This window comes from Spermophilus citellus, assembly GCF_964194105.1.
Source record: "Spermophilus citellus genome assembly, chromosome: 3".
Taxonomy (NCBI): Eukaryota; Metazoa; Chordata; class Mammalia; order Rodentia; family Sciuridae; genus Spermophilus; species Spermophilus citellus.
In genome coordinates, this window is record NC_138184.1 from 206,197,700 (window position 1) to 206,221,710 (window position 24,011).

Genomic DNA, 24,011 nt, shown 5'->3' on the forward strand with positions numbered 1-24,011 from the left:
ACAGTTCCAGAGGTTCCAGTTAATTAATGATTGGCCCTATTGCTTTGGGCTTGGAGAGGAAGCACACTACTGCAGGGAACAAAGCTGCTCACCTCATGGTCAGAAGTGGAAAAAAGAAGAGGAGATGCTGGGGTATCACTATTCTTTTCAAGAGCACGCTCTCTAATGATCAAAAGACCTCCCACTAGGACCTACCTCTTATAAAGTTTCCACCTTCCCACAGCACCAAGTTGAAGACTTGGTCTTTGACAGATAGGCCTTTGAAGGACATTTACAGTCCAAACTATAACATTCTGCTATAGGTCTTTTATATATTCTTACCAGGTTTTTGTCCATTTGATTTTCTTATACTGAGAAGAGAATATTAAATCTCTTATTGTCACTAGTTCATATTTCTCCTTTTATCTTGTATAAAAGTGGATGCCATTGTTAGGTGCATAATCCTTTTATATCTTTATTGTGGCATTCAGCATTAAAACATGACTATTTTGTAATGTTTAATGCATTTTGACTTAAATTCTACTTGTCTGATATCAGGTCTACACCCTGATTTCTTTGTGTTTTAATTGTCCTCCTCTATCTCTTTACATGTTGACCTTCTGAATAACTTAAATTTATTATAATTTTTTATGTATGTGTTGTTACATTTACTACCTTTATTTACATGATATTTTCTTTGATGTTTTATATGCATTTTTGGTGTTCTTTCCTATATAATGTACCATTTTGCTTCTGTTTTATTTGCTGTTTGTTTAATTATTACATGATGACATGTTTTCTTCCCTTTTTTTAAAAAAAACTTGTGTTATTTAGAAAAGTCTTTATTTTTTCTAATTATTATCACTGCAAAATTAGAGGAGGTTACTACCCATCTCATTCTTTTCCCCTTGTAAGTAGTTTTATCTTTTTGCCTAGAATTTCTGTTTTGTTTATTATTACTAATAATTCAGTAACATAGATGAGCCTCTGAGAAGGTAAGGCACCTGAGAAAGAAACTAAGGCAGACCATTTTTAATCATAAGGCAACTTGATTTCTAGCATGCTTCACAGAAATGCCAGTATTTATTCTCTGACCTTGTCTGTAATGAAAACATAAACAGTATTAAAAAGATAACTTTTGACTCAATTTTTTTTCTTACCTTCACTGATGAAATTCAATGGGTCTTGTTTTCCTTCTCCTTCTTGTGACTGACCTGGATCCAGTGAAGTCTGAGAAAGGCTAACTTCTGCTGACAACTGGTCAAGACTATGGTAACTTTTCCTGCAAAATAAAAACAAAATACTACTTGCATTTTTCTAACAAAAAAAGAATTTTTAGAGAATTCTTTAAGGGTTTCAAGTTTATTAAATTTCTAGTTAATTTTCTTCCCAATATTTACCCTAAATTTTGTCTTCATCATGACTTTAGTATGATCTCTATTACACTTTCCTTCCTACCCTCTTTGGAGGTATATATGTTTTACTTGTTGCAAAGTAGAAAAGGAAAATAATTTGTCAAATAAATTAAAACCTCACACCATTTTTGATTATTCAGGTGACTAGAAAATGAGAACTTATCATTGAGTTATTTATAATTCTCAAAAAAGCAGAAAATCTATAGATTATTCTTAATAAAGAAACAAAGTTTGGATAATGACCAGTGTTTTAATTAGTTTATAATTCTTCAATATTTTAGTATGATTATAGATGGTTATTAAAAAAAACAACAAAATTATTACAAATTCCTATAATTTTGAAGTTTAAAGAATGTGAGTAATAAATAATTAATTTCCTCATTTATATGATATATTGAGGCCAATTTTTTATTAAGGTAATTAATTAGAAGTGAATTATATTAGAAAATAAGTTCAGTTACAAGTAAAAAGTTAATGAAAGCTTATTATTAACCCTTTTTCATATTTGGCTCTTTAGGATAACATAAACTCAAAACATACATGCAGCTCTGTTAGTTATTCACTTTTCATGTAAAGGGAAAAATTATCAATTCCAAATATGTATGATCTATGAAAAGCTCAAATATCTATTTCACAAGGTAGTCAAATCCCATCTAATTTTCTTAAAATATATTTTATGATAATATTTATAGGAAAGCACATATAGTTTAAATAATCTATTTAATAGATCTATTAATACACGTAAGAGTAGACTTACAGATTTGAAAAATTTGATATTAAATATCATTTGTATACTTATGCTCAGAGGTTATTTTGTTTTAGTCAGGACTCAACTCAAAATGAGAAGTAAATGAGAAAATATTCATTCACTAAAACTACAGTGCACATTTTTTAAAAAGGCAGAGCCCAGTTGGATGCAATGGCACATGCCTGTAATCTCTGTTTCAATATTAAAAATGAAAAGAGCTGGGAATGTGGAACCCTTGGGTTCAATCTGTGGTATAAAAAAGGGGGGATGGGGGCAGAACCCAGTGTGTCTACAAAAACAGCAGTTATTTGTAGTTATTTAAAATTGCCTTTGTGCTTATACTCCATCAATTTATTAACATAAAATTTTACAGAATTTCACAGCAATGAGGTATATACAAAAGATATCTGTTTTCTTCACTAAGAAATGAAGAATGAGGTGACAGAATAACTTTACAAGATTAGAATGTGGTGTTCTCAAGTTATAATATAATGACTTTTCAAATTCTGAGTAAAAAAGCACTTAATTATAATTTTTTAAAAATATTTTATTTTTTAGTTATAGTTGGACTCCTTTATTTATTTATTTTTATGTGGTGCTGAGGATCAACCCAGGGCCTCGGACATGCTAGGTAAGCACTCTACCACTGAGCCACAAACCTAGCCCTTAATTCTAATTTTTAATTCTGTTATTGCAGGAAACTCAAATAAGGCATATAACACTTTCATGAGTTACATGATACACAATATAAAAATGATACCCAATGTTTAAAAAGTACTTGCTATATTCTAGGCACTATTACACACACACACACACACACACACACACACACACAAAACTTACTTATCTCTAATATGGAAAGAAAAGATTTGGCTTCCTATTTTGTTAGAAACTCTTGTCATAGAATAGCCTTTGCTGAGATAGAATATCTAAATTATACTATAAATATATTACTGAAATTTTCACTTTATTTTCATTAAAGTCATTTCTTTAGCTATTGAGGAAAGCAGAAACAGGAATTTAGTGAGAAATTTTGTTATATTTTATATAATAATAATTTATATATATAATTCATATTACATGATAAATACTTCTTCAAATAATTTTTCTTGCCCAGTAAGTAGAAGTCTTCCTCTTTAAATTGATGGCTTAAAATGAATGTCTGACACTGATTTTCATCATGAGAAACGTGTTAATATTTTTAAATTAAAAATATCTATAAATATTTACAAACATTAAGTACTCATAAGCAAAAAGACATGGAATTCATTAAATAGTGTTAAATATGGCCTGAGAGTTTGACAGCACATATTTACAATAATCTCCAGTACTGCAGTCATTGGGAGGAAGAAACTATGAAAGTAGCCCCTGAGAAGAGCAATAGGAAATGAGCTTTCTGCATGACTACTGAAGTTCCTTTTAGGATATCACACTTCTGAATCCAAAGTGATTTGGGGACTTTTATACCCTTTAATTTGTCTCAGTAGACAATCCTTGAGTTATAAACTTTACTTAACCCAATACCAATTAATATAGAAATAGAATTTGATATACAATGATCTTTTGAAGCAATAATAAAAATTCCAAACCAAAATTAAGTACTCTATTCATAATACATTAAGAACAGTAGTTTACAATATCTCCCCTGCTTGAAGATGACTACAAATGCACAATCTGGGAGGAAACTAGTTCAGTTGCTTTCCATGTAACTAAGAAGGGGTTTGGCTTCTACATTCTTACCTGATTTCCACCAAGACTTGAAGCACCATCTGACAACATTTGTTGTCACACAGTAAATTATCCATCTAGGGGAGCTCTATCGTAAAGGTCCACAGCTAAGTCCTATTGTAGAATTTTATACTAATTAACATCACACTGTAAGATTTAAATATAACCCACCAGACATACCAATCCAATTAATAGCTATTTTTATGTCTCAGAATATAATTTTTAAAATATCAGTAGCTTAACCTAATCAAAGTAACAACACCATACAGTAAAAGCCATGCATTCTAACTATACAAAAGTTTATATTTTGGTATATGCTATTATACTATTAAATATAATATAAATTAAATTTGTAGGACTTATATGTCATGGGCATTTGGTATACTACAACATATACTATATTCAAAATCTAACTATTTAAATATTTTTAAACCATTCAAATACAAATTCATATACATGAAACTGGATACAAAAAAAAGGAAATTGAGTGACAGGTCTGAATTCATTAGTTAATTTTTCTTACACTTTATATAAATAATCAGAATAATATGAATAATTTGTGTCATTTATTTGTCCAATAGATGTGCTGAGGTCAATAATTTACGTTATCTGATAGTCACAGGAAACAGATGATGCACAGAGACAAGTATTATCCATATGTGGAATATAAAAACAAATATATGTACACTGTGTATACAGAGGCACATGCAATTACATGGAGAGAGATACACTACTTTTTTACTCCTGTTTTTTTCATACAAATAAGTTTAAGAAACAAAAATAATCAATTTTTATAGCAGAATATCTATTTTCTCTAAATCTAGTAAAAATTAATAGAGTGATACAAGAAAAGCCTTCTAGGGAAGGACTATGTGAATCAGTTCAATGCCCACTTTACAAACCAAAATATGTTTGTGGTTTTGGTGTTTAAAGACACCTACTCCAAACATGTTTGAAAGACACACATGGGAAAGAAAATTCCTAATACATCTGAAACGAAAGTTATTAAGAAAAATTAAAAGCCTAAATAATAGGTCATGAAGGGCTTATTAAAGCTTATGAATCTCACAATTTTACAGTCTGAGTAACAGGCAAATTGGAAATCAATGATTGAAAGACCTAAAAAAAAAAAGTAGAAAACATAAGTATGATGACAAGGATTCTGATCTTTTGGCGTAAGATTAGTTGAGTTAGGCAATACTCTAATGAGGCTATATAACAGATCATCTAACAGGCTCATCGTACCTAGACTTTATGAATATAAAATATTAAGACATAACATATTGGAAACAAAAAAGTAAGCAATTATTCCATGTTGTATTAGGAGAGCATGCTTTACATACTTATTTAGTATTGAGATTTTCCTGTAATCCTAATTGTTTTATCAATTTTTAAACATGGTATTGCCATGTTCAAAATATGGGAGACAGATCCACTCACACCAGCCTCTGCAGGGCCCAGAAACACAGCAGGCCTGGTCCACCCCTTCCCTGGAGGGGCAGATACTCGATAGAGCCTAGCCTCTGGTGCAGAACCACCCCTTCTGACCAGTGGACTACCGGGGGAGCCAAGATCCAGCCCAGACTGCCCACACTAGCCTATATGGGAATCAGGCTCTCAGTAGGCCCAGTTCACCCCTCCCCAGGTGGGACAGACACCACCAGAGCCTATCCTTTGGCGCAGGACTTCCCCTTCCAACCAGCAGACTACCGCGGGAGGTCAAGGCAAGCGGCCCAGATCCACCCACTCCAACTTAAGCAGGATCCAGATCCAGGATGCAGTAGCATTCATTGAGGGACACCAGCAGGGTCTGTAAGCCCAACATCAAGGTGAGGTACAGACAATATGCACAGGTACTACAAAAATACAGGGAAGAAACTAATATCTCAGATCCACTCTGCAAGAAAGGAAGACATAGACACCATGAAAAAACAAGGGAGGAAAGTGCCCCAAACAAACCAGGACACTCTAATAACAGAACCCATGGACAGCGAAGTTGATGAGATGTCAGAGAAGCAGTTCAGAAAGTTCATAATTAAAATGATCAGTGAATTAAAGAAGACCTAAATGAGCAAATACAAGCAAAGATTGATCACTCGAACAATGAGATAAGAGAGCAAATACAGGTAGCAAAAGATCACTTCAAGAGAGAGATACTCTGAAAAAAAAAAAAGTCAAATCCTTGAAATGAAGGATACAATAAATCAAATAAAAAACTCAATAGAAAGCATAACCAATAGACTAACTCACTTGGAAGAAAGAATGTCAGATAATGAAGACAAAGTATATAATCTGGAAAATAAAGTTGATCACACAATGAAGATAGTTAGAAACCATGAACAGAACATCCAAGAATTATAGGACAGCATCAAAAGACCAAATATAAGTGTTATTGGGATAGAGGAAGGCACAGAGTTTCAAACCAAATGAATGTACAATCTCTTCAATGAGATAATACCGGAAAATTTCCCATGCATGAAGAACAAATTGGAAAACCAAATACAAGCGGCTTACAGGGCAGCGCATGTACAAAATTACAACAGATCTACACCTAGGCACATTATAATGAAAATGCCTAGCATACAGAATAAGGATAGAATCTTAAAAGTTACAAGAGAGAGGAATCAGATCACATATAAGAAGAGACCAATTCCAATCTCAGCAGATTTTTCAACCCAGACCCTCAAAGCCAGGAGATCGTGGAACAACATATACCAAGCTCTGAAAGAAAATGGATGCCAACCAAGAATCTTATATCCAGCAAAACTAAGCTTTAGGTTTGATAATGAAATAAAAACCTTCCCTAATAAACAAAAGTTAAAAGAATTTACAACTAGAAAACCTGCACTACAGAACATCCTCAGCAAAATACTTCAAGAAGAGGAAATGAACAACAATGATGATAATCAGCAGAGAGAGGGATTACTAAAGCAAAATCTAATCAGAGGAGAAACCAAGTCATGTTAAATACTAAAAATAAATAAAAATGGCTGGGAATACAAATCATATCTCAATAATAGCCCTGAATGTTAATGGCCTAAACTTGCCAATCAAAAGACATAGACTAGCAGATCGGATTTAAAAAAAAAAAAGCCCCAACAATATGCTGCCTCCAAAAGACTCATTTCATGGAAAAAGACATTCACAGATTGAAGGTTAAGGGTTGGGAAAAATCATATCACTCACATGGACTGTGGAAGCAAGTTTCCATCCTCATATCAAATAAAGTAGACTTCAAAGTAAAGTCAATCAAAAAGAATAAAGAAGGACACTACATACTGCTCAAGAGAACCTTACACTAAAAAGACTTAACAATTATAAATATATATGCCCCAAACAGAGCAGCTATGTTCATCAAACAAGCTCTTCTCAAGTTCAAGAGTCAAACAAACCACAAAACAATAATTTTGGGTGACTTTAACACACCTCCTTCATCACTAGATAGATCTTCCAAACAAAAGTTGAACAAAGAAACTATAAAACTCAATAATACAATCAATAACTTAGACTTAACTGACATATATAGAATAGTCTATCCTTCAATGAGAAAATATACTTTCTTCTCAGTAGCACGTGGATCCTTCTCTAAAATAGACCATATATTATACCACAAAGCAACTCTTAAACAAATATAAAAAAAGTAGAGATACTACCCTGCATTCTATTAGATCATAATGGAATGAAATTAGAAATCAATGATAAAATAAGAAATAAAAGCCACTCCAACACCTGGAGACTAAATAGTATGCCACTGAATGAACAATGTGTTGCAGAAGACATCAAGGAGGAGATTAAAAAGTTTTTAGAGGTGAATTAGAACACAGATACTTCATATTGAAATCTTAAGGACACTATGAAAGCAGTTCTAAGAGGAAAGTTCATTGTGTGAAGTTCATTCCTTAAAAGAAGAAAAAGTCAACAAATAAATGACTTAACACAACATCTCAAAGCCCTAGAAAAAGAACAAATCAATACCAAAAGCAGCAGAAGACAGGAAATAATTAAAATCAGAGCTGAAATCAATGAAATTGAAACAAAAGAAACAACTGAAAAAACTGACAGAGCAAAAAATTGGTTCTTTGAAAAAATAAATAAAATTTACAGACCCTTAGCTATGCTAACAAAGAAAAGGAGAGAGAAAACTCAAATTATTAACATATGTGATGAAAAAGGAAATATCACAACAGATACTACAGAAATACAGAGGATAATTAGAAATTATTTTGAAAACTTATACTCCAATAAAATAGAAAATATCAAAGGCATTGACAAATTTCTAGAGTCATAATTTGCCCAAATTGAATCAGGATGATATACATAATTTAAACAGATCAATTTCAAGTGACAAAATAGCAGATTCCATCAAAAGTCTACCAACTAAGAAAATCCCAGGACCGGATGGATACACAGTCGAGTTCTACAAGACCTTTAAAGAAGAACTAATACCAATACTCTCCAATTTATTTCAGGAAATAGAAAAAGAGGCAGCACTTCCAAACTCTTTCTATGAGGGCAATGTCAGTCTGATTCCAAAACCAGGAAAAGACACATCAAAAAAAAGAAAACTTCAGATCAATATCTCTAATGAACATAGATGCAAAAATTCTCAATAAAATTCTGGCAAATTGAATACAAAAATTATCAAAAATATCATGCACCATGATCAAGTGAGATTCATCCCAGGGATGCAAGGTTGGTTCAACATATGAAAATCAATAAATGTAATTCATCACATCAATAAACTTAAAGATAAGAATCATATGATCATCTCAATAGATGCAGAAAAAGATTTGACAAAATACAGCACCCCTTTATGTTCAAAACACTAGAAAAACTAGGGATAACAGGAACATAGTTCAATATCATAAAGGCTATCTATGCTAAGCCCCAGGCCAGCATCATTCTAGATGGAGAAAAATTGAAGGCATTCCCTCTAAAAACTGGAACAAGACAGGGATGCCCTCTTTCACCACTTCTATTTAACACAGTTCTTGAAACACTGGCCAGAACAATTAGAGAGATGAAAGAAATTAAAGGGATATACATAGGAAAAGAAGAACTCAAATTCACACTATTTGCTGATGATATGATTCTATACCTGGAAGACCCTAAAAGTTCCACCAGAAAACTTCTAGAACTAGTAAATGAATTCAGCAAAGCAGCAGGATATAAAATCAACACCCATAAATCAAAAGCATTTCTGTATATCAGTGACAAATCCTCAGAAAGGAAAATGAGGAAAACTACCCCATTCTCAATAGCCTCAAAAAAAAAATAAAATATTTGGGAACCAACAAAAGAGGTGAAAGATCTATATAATGAAAATTATAGAACCCTAAAGAAAGAAATCAAAGAATGCCTTAGAAGATGGAAATATTTACCTTGCTCTTGGACAGGAAGAATTAATATTATCAAAATGACCATTCTTCCAAAAATACTATACAGATTTAATGCAATTCTGACCAAAATCCCAATGACATTCCTCATAGAAACAGAAAAAGCAATCATGAAATTCATCTGGAAAAATAAGAGAGCCAGAATAGCTAAAGCAATCCTTAGCAGGAAGAGTGAAGCAGGTGGCATCACTATACCAGACCTTTAAATATATACTACAGAGCAACAGTAACAAAAACAGCATGGTATTGGCACCAAAACAGACTGGTAGACCAATGGTACAGAATAAAGGACATAGAGACTGACCCACAAACTACAATTATCTTATATTAGACAAAGATGCCAAGAACGTGCATTGGAGAAAAGATAGCCTCTTCAATGAATGGTGCTGGGAAAACTGGAAATCCATATGCAACAAAATGAAATTAAATCCCCATCTCTCACCTTGCACAAAACTCAACTCAAAATGGATCAAGGACTTAGGAATACAACAAGGGACCCTGTGTCTAATAGAAGTAGGCCCTAATCTCCATCATGTGGGATTAGGCCCCAACCTCCTTAATAAGGTGTAAGAATTAAAATCAAGAATCAATAAATAGGATGGACCCAAACTAAAAAGTTTCTTCTTGGCAAAAGAAACATTCTGTGATGTGAATAGACAGCCTACATCTAGGGAGCAAATCTTTACCCCCCACACATCAGATAGAGCACTAATCTCTAGGGTATATAAGGAACTCAAAAAGCTAAACACCAAAAAAACAAATAACCCAATCAATAAATGGGCCAAGGACCTGAAGAGACACTTCTCAGAAGATGATGTACAATCAATCAACAAATACATGAAAAATGTTCATCATCACTAGCAATTAGAGAAATGCAAATCAAAACCACTCAAGATTTCATCTCATTCCAGTCAGAATGGCAGCTATTATGCACTCAAACAACAATAAGTGTTAGCCAAGATGTGGGGGAAAAGGTACACTCATACCCTGCTGATGGGACTGCAAACTGGTGTAGCCAATATGGAAAGCAGTATGGAGATTTCTTGGAAAACTGGGAATGGAACCACCATATGAGCCAGCTATTCCTCTCCTCGGTCTATACCCAAAAAATTTAAAAACAGCATATTACAGGGACACAGCCACATCAATGTTTATAGTACCACAATTCACAACAGCTAAACTGTGGAACCAACCTAGATGCCCTTTAATAGGATAAAAGAAATGTGGCATATATAAACAATGGAATGTTACTTAGCAATAAAAGAGAATAAAATCATGGCATTTGCAGATAAATGGATAAAGTTAGAGAAGATAATGCTAAGTGAAGTTAGCCAATCCCAAAAAACCAAATGCCGAATGTTTTCTTTGATATAAGGAGGCTGATTCATATTGGGATAGGGAGCGAGAGCATGGGAGGAATAGATGAACTCTAGATAGGGCAGAGGGTTTGGAGAGGAAGGGAGGGATATGGAGTTATTAATGAAGGTGTAATGGGATGTTCATTATTATCCAAAGTACAGGTACGAAGACACAAATTGGTGTCAATATACTGTGTCTACAACCAGAGATATGAAAAATTGTGCTCTATATGTGTAATTAGATTGTAATGCATTCTGCTGTGATATATAAATTTAAAAAAAATAAGGGAAAAGATATAAAACTACCCTAGATAATCATGCCAGGTCTAGGTAATCAAGAAATAAACTGGAAATCATGCTTTAAAAGTTTTGTAACCAGCATAGCAAATGGAAATTTTGAAAGAAATCATAAGTAGGTAACAACAGAGATCACTCCATAAGGAGGTGACAACATAATCAAGATACCTAATAGTTCAATTTAAGAAATGTAAACAAGGGCTGGGGATGTGGCTAAAGCGGTAGCACGCTCACCTGGCATGCGTGGGGCCCGGGTTCGATCCTCAGCAACAAAGATGTTGTGTCTGCCGAGAACTAAAAAATAAATATTAAAAATTCTCTCTCTCTCTCTCTCTCTCTCTCTCTCCTCTCTCACTCTCTCTTTTAAAAAAAAAGAAATGTAAACAAACCAACAAATTCATTAAATAGAACAGTACAGTACACTACTAAATTACATAAATAGGAGGCCATTAGTTTTAGGCTATGTCACTATGTTGAGTTCCCAGTAACGAACTGCAATCTAATACATAAACAAATTGAAACCTAATTTAGGTGTGTGCATGTGTGTGAATGTGTGTAAAAAAAGCTATGGAGTGATGAAACCTATTCAAGAGCATATTTGTTTTTTAACAAAGCGCCAAACTTCAGCCAATCACAGGCAGTCAACTCATCACACCACACCCAAATAAAAGAAACGCATCATCACACTATGCCCAAACAAGGCAGAAGCTTAGCTGTAGCCTATCAGAACTACTCTGCTTCCTATTCAGCCTATACAACAAGCTTGCTACTTCTACTGCTGGATGGAATGCCTGAACCCTTTCTGGTTCTATGTACTGCCTAATTTGCAAAATGTTCTTTGCTGTTACAAAGTTCAATTTGTTCAAATTTTTGCTTTTAACATTTTATTTCTTCTTAAAGTTGTCTTGGGGTAGTTGGTAGAATAAAGTTACAGAGCTCTCAGAGGAAAAGCTATATACATATTCATCATAGAAAATAAATCTACTAGCATTAAGACTAACAAATTATAGGGTCAGTTTCTCCAAATTACCAACACAGCTAATATTTTTATTTAAAAGGTTTTAGATACCACCTCTATAATTTGTAGGTTTTCAATAATTATTGGTTGAATTTATTTAAGATGCTGGTCAAATTAAAAGGAATTAATGATCAGATAGTTCAAGAATCTTGGCTCATATTATAAATTTGAGGACAGCAAAAACTATAACCTGATGAAAAGCTACAATTAGTTTCAAACAGGATTTATGAAGAATCTCTCTAGTCTGAAAATCCAAGCTTCCCTTTTTAAATGACACAATTGGGATTATCTATTCAGAACAACTGGGATTTGCTGGTCATTTTTTATGTAAAACTCAGAAAGGAGAGTCTGGAACTTTAGGTGGTTGTTCTACATTGTTTTACATGGAAAATACAGCGTTATATTAGAGACAATGATGATACAGAGTATATAAAGATTCACTAAGAAGCAATTAAGGGCCAGATAATTTTTTGCCTCATTTGATGCTTAAAATTCTGTTAAACAGGCATTATCTCCAGTTATACATGCAGAGAAGGAAAAGGATAAGAGAAAGTACTGCTGTGCTACACAGCAATAAGAGGCAGATATAGCTTAACAAATACTGACTAAACTCTAGGCCCAGTGATCTCTGTACCCTCTCCATCTGTACAATTTTTGTTCAGGAATATTAGTTTGGAAAAAGGGCCATCCAAAAGCAGTGCCAACATCTAAGGGCAGGTTAGATAAAATGATGATGCTAGAAGGGAAGAGAATATCCTCTTAAGCTAATGGATTAACTGAATCAAGAATCATAAAATCTAGATCCATGCTTACCAACCAACAGGCAGTTTATCTGCCTTCTTTTTTGAGACTGCAATTACTTTTGCTGCAGCTATAATACTTCATAAAAACCAGTCATTTACACATGCAGAGGTAAACTAGAAATTAAAAAAAAAAAACACCTAGAGAGTCTTCATAGGCCCTTTGATAGGCAACTTTGCAGGTAGGAAAGGGCACATGTCTTCTGGATAAAATATTTACTTCCTTCTCTTTAACATAACAATATGAATATTACAATTAAAAGGCACAGTTTTTGATATGGGCATGGTGGCATATTATTAGGTTTATAATTCCAGTAACACAGAAGGCTGAGGCAGGAGGTTTGCAAGTTCAGGGACAGCCACAGCTCAAATTAGTGAGATCCTCAGCAACTCAGCAAGACCCTATCTCAAAATTAAAAATAAATAAATAAATGAGGACCGAAGATATAGCTCAATGGTAAAGCACCGCTGGGTTCAACTGCAGTACCAAAAAAAGGCAATCTTTTAACTTATCAAGATTATTTTTAATATCATAATTTCACAGTAAAAAAGCAAAAATATCTCATGTGTTATATATAAAATATACCAAATACTGCTATAAATTCTATTTTTCAATCACAAATTAGAAATAAAATATTTTCTATTAATTAAATATGCCACAGAAAGGTAAAATCATACACAATCATATTCTAGTCATTTAAAACTTTTATAAGAGTATATAAACTAGATCCTAATCTACAAAATATCCAAAGTCAATACCTTGAATTATACTAGGAAATAGATGTAATATTTGAAGAGTACTACTGATTTATTTTGCAATTATCTGGTTCAAGAAGGGTATGGCTCTAACAGTGAAAACTAAAATCAAGAACTCCAGAGAGAAACAGAGAAAAAACAGAGATAAAGAGAAAGGGGGGGGGAGAAGAAGAGAAAGAAGGGAAGGAAGAAGGAAAATGAGGAAAGTGATAGAGAAAAGGGAAAAAAACAACACATGGGGATAGGAGGGAAGGATTTCAGAGAAAATAATCAGAAAATTAACTAAAGACAAAAACCATAGTGAAACAAATGATTAAGATAGAAAAGTGGCTAATAGCCAAAAGAAGATAATACACTTAGTGATTTTTCAAAATGAAGATTACCTACAATTTGTAGCTCATTTAACATTAAGATACTATGACTAAAAGAAATAGTTCTGAACTATCAAGGCAAAGAAATAGGAAAAGGGTCTGTGGCCCATAGGTAGTCATTATATTTTTTATAGCTTCTAAAATTAAATTTACTGAAAATGAACATTACACTTTCAGACCCACCAAGAACAAGTATATATCTTTCTATCCTTTCATGAGGTGTAGTCTTATGTCTTTTAACAAGCAGGAAAATTAATTCTAAGCAAATATAACGCCAAAGCTAGAATTAAAAACTAAATGGTTCATTAAACATAAGCTCATAGATGTAACCAAAGGACTGGCTAAAAATTTAACAGAAGAAGCAGATAGCTGGTCCAATAATACCACATGAGAATTTCTCAGATGTTTTACTTCCCCAGGGTGCCTTGGCTTCAAAATGTTAATACATTGACTGTCTAACTTTACCAAAGTAGACCTAAAGCCTATCTTTGCTCTAAGCTAGTAATAAATTCAGAATAACTGAGACACCAAAGTGGAGAGCCACATGTTTTGGTACAACTGAATTTGTAATTAGTTGGAAAAAAAGGTGTTACACTTACTCATACCACTGTTTATTGTGCTTTCGGTAAAGCAACGTATCCAAGGCAACAGCATTGACATCCAGAGCTCCTGGGGAAGGCCACTGGTTGGTGAGGTGGGCAGTTAACTCTTGTCTTGATCTTAAATCATTATTCTTTAGCACAGTCCTGTGAATATTAAGATGGTGAGTGCTTTTGTCTTCACTGTTACAATGGCAGAGGAACCTAATGATATCAATTTAGGTCCCCAAAATTCATCTTTTAAAAGTGGTATGTTAATAGATTGTGAACAAAACTACAGCAAGACTGGCTGGGACTATGGCTGTTTTGTCTTCTGCAGTATATGCTTTATTTTCTTTCTCTGCTGATTACAATAAATCACTACTATTGAAACTCAGACTTTCTATATTTTCCACAGAGATTATTACTAAAAGACTAAAGGACCAAAGAAGCATTTTACATCATAACTAAAATACAATGGTGATAGCCTAAAGATACAAGCTATTTGGTGCCATTTAAAACATTTAAGATTTCAAATGTATGATTTTTCTGGCTTCAAAACTCAGAAACGACCTCCAAAAGTAATTTAACTCAAATAAGCAAAAAGCAATTAAAATGAATTTTAGAAGAAAGGTTGCAGGGCTGGGTATATAGAGTTGGTAGAGCGTTTGCCTCACATGCACAAAGCCCTGGGTTCAATCCTCAGCACCACCACCACCAAAAAAGAAAAAAAAGAAAAAAAAATAAAGGGTACAGAAAAATACAAAATAAAGAGAGATTCCCATAACTGTTTTTGATGGATATGACTATAAATTTTCATGAATTTGATTAAACCAGTGATAGCTGCAGTGAACAATATAAGCCACTGGACATATTCCAACTATAGAATAAAGCCATCATAACAATTTGTGGTTTTATTTTTTGTTTGTTTCCTTCCTTTAATTTTTGTAGAAATGTTATTGTGAATAACAACTTACAAAACAAATATCTTTTTGCTAAAATTTCAACTGTATGAACCAAGTGATCATCTTCATGAAAAAAATTCAACGTTTAAGTTTATGATTAAAGAAGATTTAAAAGTAGAGATCTGCTGTATGTCTACAGAGCCTTAAAAATCATCTTGGCAATGCACATCCTCAGACAGGAGTCCATGACCTTAGTGTGCCAAGGTTTGGAACCATCAAGTCAGAAGCAAGGAAGTCATTTGTGTTTGCCAACAACTTCTACAGACAATAGTCCTGTGTTGGGAGGCAAGAGAGGGGAGGAAATGTGGTACTGACAGAACAATCCTGCACTTAGGAAAATCAACCGGCATATCCCCTCTAACTTAACAGTGATTCTAAAAGAATTACCATTTTTACATGTCTCAACCAGGCCATAGGCAAATATTTAGGATTTTTCACAATCTGTATATGTTGAAAAATATTTGTCCTATAATGTCCACAAAAAAACATCTAATATAAGCACTAGACTCTCAAAATGTAATAAGTAAAATAGGCAAAGTCAGTAATAATGTATCCCATGAAGATAATCTTTTTGGTTAATTGCCACAATTTCCTTGTACTAGAATATAAATGAAAAATTCAGAAAAGATCTTTAAAGGTATTTTAACCTTGTTTTTAAAATGAAAACAGCAAAGTTTTAAAGTAATTTTAAGATTGATATAGAAATCATGTAAAGCAGAACTGAGGATTATTGGCAAGATAACCTATTATAATAAACTATCATTATTTTTGGTTTTCTTAGTAGATTTTTCTCTTACATATTCCCTTTCTTGGGGTTTCTAGTGAACATCATCACTAGAAAACTCAACTTCAAAGTCCTAACTGAGCAGGATGTGAGACAAGCAAATGTGCATGTGTGAGGTAAGGACACTAGTAGAACTCTTGTTAATAAGCAACTGAACAATTTCTAATTTATAAAATATTCTTTCTGAAAAATTGAGAAATTTTACACCTCATAAAATAGAAGAAAAAACTAAAATTTCACCAAAGTTTTTACACAACACTTGTCCATAGAGAATTTTTGCCTAATGACAGGTTAAGGTATGTCTTTAGACCTCTGTTCTTAGAAATCCTGTTTTCTATGGACAGTTGTCCGATCCTCTGAAACAGGAGATGAGGCATTTCAGTGCACAGGATAGGTGTAGTTTCTGTTCATCTTTTTTCCTTCTTTTGTGAGGAATCTGGAGACAGGAAATCCGGGCACTTGCCTTGCCACTATGAAGAGGAAGTGTTCCTGGAGAATCCTTGCATAAGGCCCTTTCTTTCACCACTCCTGTATACTCCAGTACACTATGGGACAGGCAAATGAATTACGTTAGGTTGAAAAATCCCATCCCTGGATTTTATCTTGACTAGAGCTAGTAAAAGGACAGTAATTCATTCACTTGAGCAGTGGGGCTCTGACCAGAGTGTCTGAGCATAGAGACCTCCCCATAGTCCCTATTTCCAGCCCTTGGGAGTAGCTTTTCCTTCCAGATTTATTTCTCCAGTCATCTATCTATTCTGTGAGTTGCTGATATCTTTTTAAAGAATTCTACTTGTACTAAAGAGTTGATTGTGATTGGCTGGAATCAAAGAATCCTACCACTTACCTTAGAACCAGGAAAATATACTCTTAATATCAAGACCTATTCAAACTGATTCAAATAACCCTAATATGAGGCTGATGATATTTTTCTTATTTGTTCCAGCTTATAATGGATTTACTTAAATTACTCAACAATTGTTATCACATAAAGGTATTAAGTCAATGGTAAAGGTAAAAATATATAATGTTTAGCATTTTACTTTAATTGAAACTCTAATTGGTGCTGAAGTTAGCTACTCTAAAAACATGGAACTATTCTATATGTGATAGATTCTACTAATCATTCATCTATGATATAAATCATAGATTTACTATTCTCTCATTGAGGTAAAGATTCTACAGAAAGTTCCACTCAAGGAAAATTGTTTAATTGCCTAAGAAAGTAATAATAATACAGTCATCACAGTTAATTTTAATAACTTTCATGTGGTATGTACCTCTAAATTTCTAGTAATTAATTTCTTTTTAGATTCTCAAGATAAATTATTCAGGAATTTGGTCCCTCAAAATAACATAATTGAATTTTCAAAAACAATTTAAAGAAAGATTTTATGGATTTTAAGCTAGATATAACTCCATCAAGTCTTTCTTTGAGGCAGTTTCTGACACTTTTAATGCTAAAATAGAGCTCAGAGTAAGTTGCAAGGCTGCCTTATTAGCGATAATGATTAAAAACTCAGGTTTATTTATATGCCCAAAATATATCATCTCCTTGCCTTTACTCCTCCACCATTAATAATATCCCTACTATATTCCAAAGGATCCAAACTCTATCCATCTCTCAAGATCCATTTAATTTTCTACCTCTTACATAAAGACCTTCAGACCACAGTGATACCACCTTTATTGCTTTGCAGTCTCATAAAATTTAATAATCAATTATTTTAAGGTAGGAGTGTAGATATATGGTAGAACACTTGCTTAGCATGCATCAGTGTCTATCCCAGCATGAAAATACAGACAAACAAAAAATAAAAAATAAATTATTCTAATGATTTAGTCTGTCCTTTGGTTCTTCTCCTTTGATTATAAGCTACTTTGGAATAGCAGCTTTATTTAATATTTATTTATTGGGATAATTAACATAATATTAAGAGTCTTCTAAAAATATTTGTAACTTTGGGCTGGGGGTATGGCTCAGTGATGCAGTACTTGCCTGGCAGGCATAGGGCCCCAGGTTTGAACCCCACCACCAAAAAAATACAAATCAATTAAAAATCTATTTACTAAAATTTATTAAAGAATCAGCAGACTTTCTAACAAAGAAGAAAACTGGTAAACAGTATTGTATTGCCTCTATATACAATTCACATGACCACTAAATGAAAACTATTTCAGCTTGACATTTCCCATGGATTCCATCTGACTTTGTTTTTGTTTGTTTTAGTACTGGGGATTAAATCCAGGAGTGCTTTACCACTGAGCTACATCCCCAATCCTTTTTATTTTTTACTTTGAGAGAGGGTCTTGCTAAGTAACTGAGGGTCTTGCTAAATTGTTGAGGCTGACCTTGAACTTGCCACCCTTCTGCCTCAGTCTCCTGAGTCACTGATTATAGGCTGGCTGACTTTGCATACACCACTTCATAATAAAAGTTAAGATCAAGGGCTCTAGATTAGTGGTAGTACCACCCCTCAGTTATGTGGCTTTGAGTTTTTAATCTGAGAATCCGCATCTCTGGATGACAACTACCTACCTCATGAAATTATTATAAAGGTTATTAAATTAGTTAAAACATACAAAGTACTTTAGAGTGGTGTATTACTTTTTTTCAGTACTTAATCACAATTTAAAAGGCTTTTATGTTTAATTTTCTATACTTGGGATTAAACTCAAGGTAATTCTACCACTGAGTTACATCCGCAGACTTTATTTTTGAGACAGGGTCTCACCAAGTTGCTGAGGGGGACCTCAAATTTACAATCCTCCTCTTCAAACTCCCAAGTTGTTTGTTTCTCTTTTGTGGCACCTTTCCATCCACTTGGTCCTTTAAATGGTGTTCTCAACAACTCCCACCAATTTGTTCTCAAAGTCTTCAGTTTCTCTGTAAATACAGAGTACTCTGGCTTTAAAAATGAGATCCTACATTCTTCTGAGTCCACAGCACTATGCTCACTATTTAAATGAAAGAAAATAAAATATTTCCACAATTTGGTCTCTTCTCTTTCTTTTAGAAAGTAGGCTTATATCTATAGTTATTTTTAAGCCCCCTTAAAAGATCTAGAAATCTATACTCTAGACTTTGATAATATCCCTTAGAGCAATTGTGTCCCTCATAATGAGTGTTTTGGAAACCTCATTCCAAATGCAACATTATTTTGAAGTGGAATCTAATGAGAGGTAATTTGGGTCATGAGGGTTCATCCCTCCTAGATTAATGGATGAATCCACTCACTGATTACTCAAAGTGCTCGGGGCTTTGAGTTAGGTCTCTTGTTTGCTCTCACTCTCTTGTTCTTTTGCCTTCCTTCATGGGATGACACAGCATGAAGGCTCTGGAAAAATGTCTCTGCTGTGCTCTTTGATTTCTAAGTCTCCAGAACTGTGGGCCAAATAAATCTCTGTTCTTTATAGGCAATCCAGTTTCAGGTATTCTGTAAAACGAACTAAGACAGAAAATCTATATTATTTGCAATTTAGCACTTCTTGTCTGATGTGCTGTAAGTCTTTTTTTTTTTTTTAAAGAGAGAGGTGAGAGAAAGAGAGAGACAGAGAGAATTTTTAATATTTATTTTTTAGTTTTCGGCAGACACAACATCTTTGTTTGTATGTTTGTATGTGGTGCTGAGGATCGAACCCGGGCCACATGCATGCCAGGCGAGCGCGCTACCGCTTGAGCCACATCCCCAGCCCTGCTGTAAGTCTTAAGGTGTATCCCAATGCTATCTGTGATGTGGCACATTGAGAAACTCATAGGCTATAATCTTCATGAAAATAAAGGATCTAATATAACTACAGTAATGCAGAATTTTATGCTAATGGGCAGAATGGCTAAGTATAAAATACTGAAAAAGTCAATGAAAGGGAAAATCATTAAAAACTGAACATGTAAGATAATTTTCACTCCATAACTCAGGATAACAGAGCTACCTAACCCAGTTTCTCTTTGGTAGAGGAAAAGGACCAACTTTCAGATGCTATTTATTGTTGACTCCTGTTCTGACCCAATGTAAACTTGGTGAGGATGGGGACTATTTTATTCATTCTTGAAATACCAGCACCTAGAATCGGGGCCTAGCTCATCATAAATTTTCTTTCCTTCATTTTTAGCACTGGGGATTGAACCCAAGATGCTTAACCACTGAGTTCCATCCCCAACCCTCTTTATTTTAAATTTTTTAATTTACCCTGCCTCACTAAGTTGCTTAGGACCTTGCTAAGTTGCTGAAGCTGGCCTTGAACTTGTGATCCTCCTGTCTTAGCTCCCTGAATCACTGGGATTACAGGTGTGTGCCAACATCCTGGGCACATTTTATATTTTCAGTGAATATTTGGCAATTGAATGAATACTAAATAAGTTAAAAAATAACAATACCAAGAGGAGTAATGAGAATTTACTCTTCTTTGTTCCAAGTTTACAGAATTAGAAATGTATATATGTTTTTTTCATAATGTTAATATAAAATGTTCTCCATTTGTGTGTCTATTCTTTTCTCTATATTGTTTTAAAACAGTCATAGAATAAATATTTGCTTTATAAGTATTTATACTTTATAAGTATTTCCTTTCAAATAAATTTTGCCAAAGGAAAAGCCTAAAAAGGGATCCAGGTATCCAAAAATTATAAATTAATTATCTATTTACCTATGAAATAGTCTTGTCCAAAAAGTTAAACCTAAATCTAATTAAGATTCTGAAAGCAGCAGTGTTTTTGAGCCCTGGTTTCATTTTAGAACTTGACATTATCTTTTAAAAAGAAAGAGACAAAAAAAAAAGTAATTTAGAACTTAAAAAAAATCAAACAACTCATTATTCACCCCCCTCCCCAAACCATTTTAAAAATTTTAAAAGACAAACCTTGGCTCTTTATAGGAATGATTGATGCCAGTTATGATGAAGGAAATACACAAGATAAGTTTCAGCTATCTTGTGCTAAAAAGCAAGGAAGTCATCAAAGACAAATGGGTCATGTCAGAACAACAAAGGAATCAATGAAGGGACTTATATTAATAAAAAATGGGAATAACTAAGGATCAGAAATAAAAAATGAAAATGAAAAAGAAAGTTGCACAATGAGTGCAGACATTTCTGCTATAATACAGGAACAAGCAGAACAAACTTTTGAAGTGGTTTTGCAATATCACATCAAAAGTAACTGGCATTAGGCAGAGACATGTTAGGAACTCACAACTTAAATCCAGTTCAACTTTCTAATTAGAATACAAAAAACAACAACAACACAACAACAAACAATAATAATCTAAAAAAATTCCAAACCCAATTAAAAATATTTGTCAAGTTCCTAAATAGTAAAGAAATATTACAATTGGGCTAGGGATGTAGCTCAATGGTAGAGTGCTTGCCTAGCATGCACAAGGCTCTAAGCCCAGAGCACCCCACCCCCAAAAAACATTACAATAAATCTGGACTTTAACAACATCATCAACTATAAAGAGTCTTTGACAGAAAAAGGTACAGAGCCAGGTATAGTGGGGCAGGCCTGTAATCACAGTGACACAGGAGGATTGCAAATCTGAGGCCAGACTCAGAAACTTAATGAGATCTAATCTCTAAATGAAAAGGGTTGAGTATATAGTTCAGTGGTAGAGCACCCCTGTGTTTAATTTACAGGACTGAGGTGCAGTAGGAGGGAAGAAAGTACAGAAGAGTTCAGGATGCAAAAGTTGAGGCCTTTCATGAAGTCAAGGATAAAATGCATGAAATGAAGTAACTACAGCAGAAGCACCTCCAAGACTTGGTTAAACTGAACCAGAGGTAATAGTGAGAGAACGCCTTCCACTGGTGTTTTATAGTATTTGGCTGCATTACTCTACTCGGTATTCATGTGGTGTTACTTGTTAAGATACATTAAATTTGAGGAAATATCACCTATGAATTAAGATGATTTCCTTGCTACACTGAGATCATATATTTTTATGTATCTCATATAAGTTAATCAACTTTATAGAAGAGATTGCATGCAGTAAATTTGTAATTATTCTCAAAAAGAAAAACAAAACAAAAACTTCTTCTCATTGGTAATAATTGAAAGAAGTGGGACATCAGCATCTTATTCTGAAAACTAACAGTATTTTGTAAGAACTTTATTTCAAAGTAACCACTAAACAGCACTAATCAATGAAGGGAAGTTCTTTATACATAATTCCAGCCAATAGGTATGGGAGGGATAACAACTAAAAATCACCATTTTATAAACCCTAATTCATCAATTGCTTTAAGTGATGCTTGACTATGGCTCCAGCCATTAGATGAAAGACTGATGTGAACTATCACATAGAAGAAATCAGGTCCTCACCACCAGCTCACCAATCTGAGACTCACTGAACGTGAGACAACCTGTGTGCTTCCCAACATTCAGAAGAAGTACCCGTTATAGAATATTCTTGCCCAAAAAGCTAACCTAAAACTTAACCTAACTCTTTAACCTAACTCTTTAGATTAGTTCTCAGCCTTGACTGCTTACCAGCAACACCTCAGAAGATTTTCAAAGATACTATTGCTTGGGTCCCACCTTTCATCAATTAAATCAACAACACCTCTGGAGGTGAGGCTCAGTCTGTCATCCTCATAAATCTCCCTGGGGTGACTCTAATGTACAAGCAGAATTGAGAATCACTAATCCAGCATTAAGAGTATCTACTTCACAGGATATGGATATGCAGCAATTCTCAAATTTTAATGTGTCCTTCATCCCCTGGGGATCATGTTAAAATACAGATTCTGATTCAATAGTCTTGGGGTGGGTCTGATATTCTGTTCAGAGATGATGCTAATGCAGCCAGGAGGCTTAAAACAGAAAAAATATAGACCAGTACTGTCCACTAGAAATATGAGTCACATATGTAATTTTAAATATTCCAGTAGATACATGAAAACCTGACAGAATTAATAATGTACTTATTTATCCTAATATGTCCAAAATATCATTTCAACATGTAGTCAATGTTAAGAAGTTACTAATGAGATATTAACTTTATTTCATAATCTCATATGTATTTCACATTTACAACATATCTCAATTTAGACTGACAATGCTGAGCCATATGTGGCTAGTGGCTAACATGTTGGACAGCATGAATATAGGAAAATTAAGTAAACCACAAGGGAACATTCCAGAATGCTAGGCATTCTAGATGAAAAGTCTGTAAATAAACAACTGTAGGAAAAAATGAATGTGGGAGAAATTACTTTACCAAGTGGCTAAGGAGTTATAACTGTATGTATGATTTTCAATCCTCATTCAGAAACATCAACTACAAAACAATATATTTTAGACAAACAGGAACATTTGGTTACAGATGAGCACTGGATGATAGAATGCAATGTTCCTAATTTTATTAGGTGTGATTATGTGAAAAAAATTCTTTTTTTAAAAAAGGTGTACTAAAGTATGTAGGAATACATAACACTGATTTACTTTAATAACAGATTAAAGTTTGACTTAGTTGAAATACAGTTCAGTCAAAAAAAAGGTGGGGGGAGAAGATGACAACAATGATGGTAACAAAATAGAAAAAGGAGATAAAGCAAATCTGATAAACTCTTAGCAACTGTTCAATCTGTGTGATGGGCATTTCAGGGTTTTACTATAAAAATTATATTTTGTGTGCACTTCAAAGTTTCTTAATAAAACATGGAAATTAAGTTGGATGTGGTGACACATGATTGTAATTACTCTGGAGGCTGAGACAGGAGGATCACAAGTTAGAGGCCAGTCTGGACTACTAAGTGACACCCTATCTTGAAATAAAACTGAATAAGGGCCAAGGTGTAGCTCAGTGTTACAGCACTCCT

The 24,011-nt window shown here is 33.7% G+C and overlaps 1 protein-coding gene across 7 annotated transcripts in view; it reads right to left on the reverse strand.

The window, feature by feature from the left end:
• The window catches only part of RUNDC3B (RUN domain containing 3B), a 149,804-nt gene that overhangs the window by 13,372 nt on the left and 112,421 nt on the right, over window positions 1-24,011 (reverse strand). For 3 of the 7 annotated variants that reach the window (XM_081287888.1, XM_081287884.1, XM_081287882.1), the window contains 2 exons: window positions 14,466-14,612; window positions 1,140-1,261 (listed from right to left, as the gene is read on the reverse strand). In XM_081287888.1, coding sequence (XP_081144014.1) covers window positions 1,140-1,261; window positions 14,466-14,612 — 269 coding nt within the window. The remainder of the gene's footprint in view (window positions 1-1,139; window positions 1,262-14,465; window positions 14,613-24,011) is intronic. The other 4 variants (XM_081287885.1, XM_081287883.1, XM_081287887.1 and 1 more) reach the window with 2 other exon arrangements.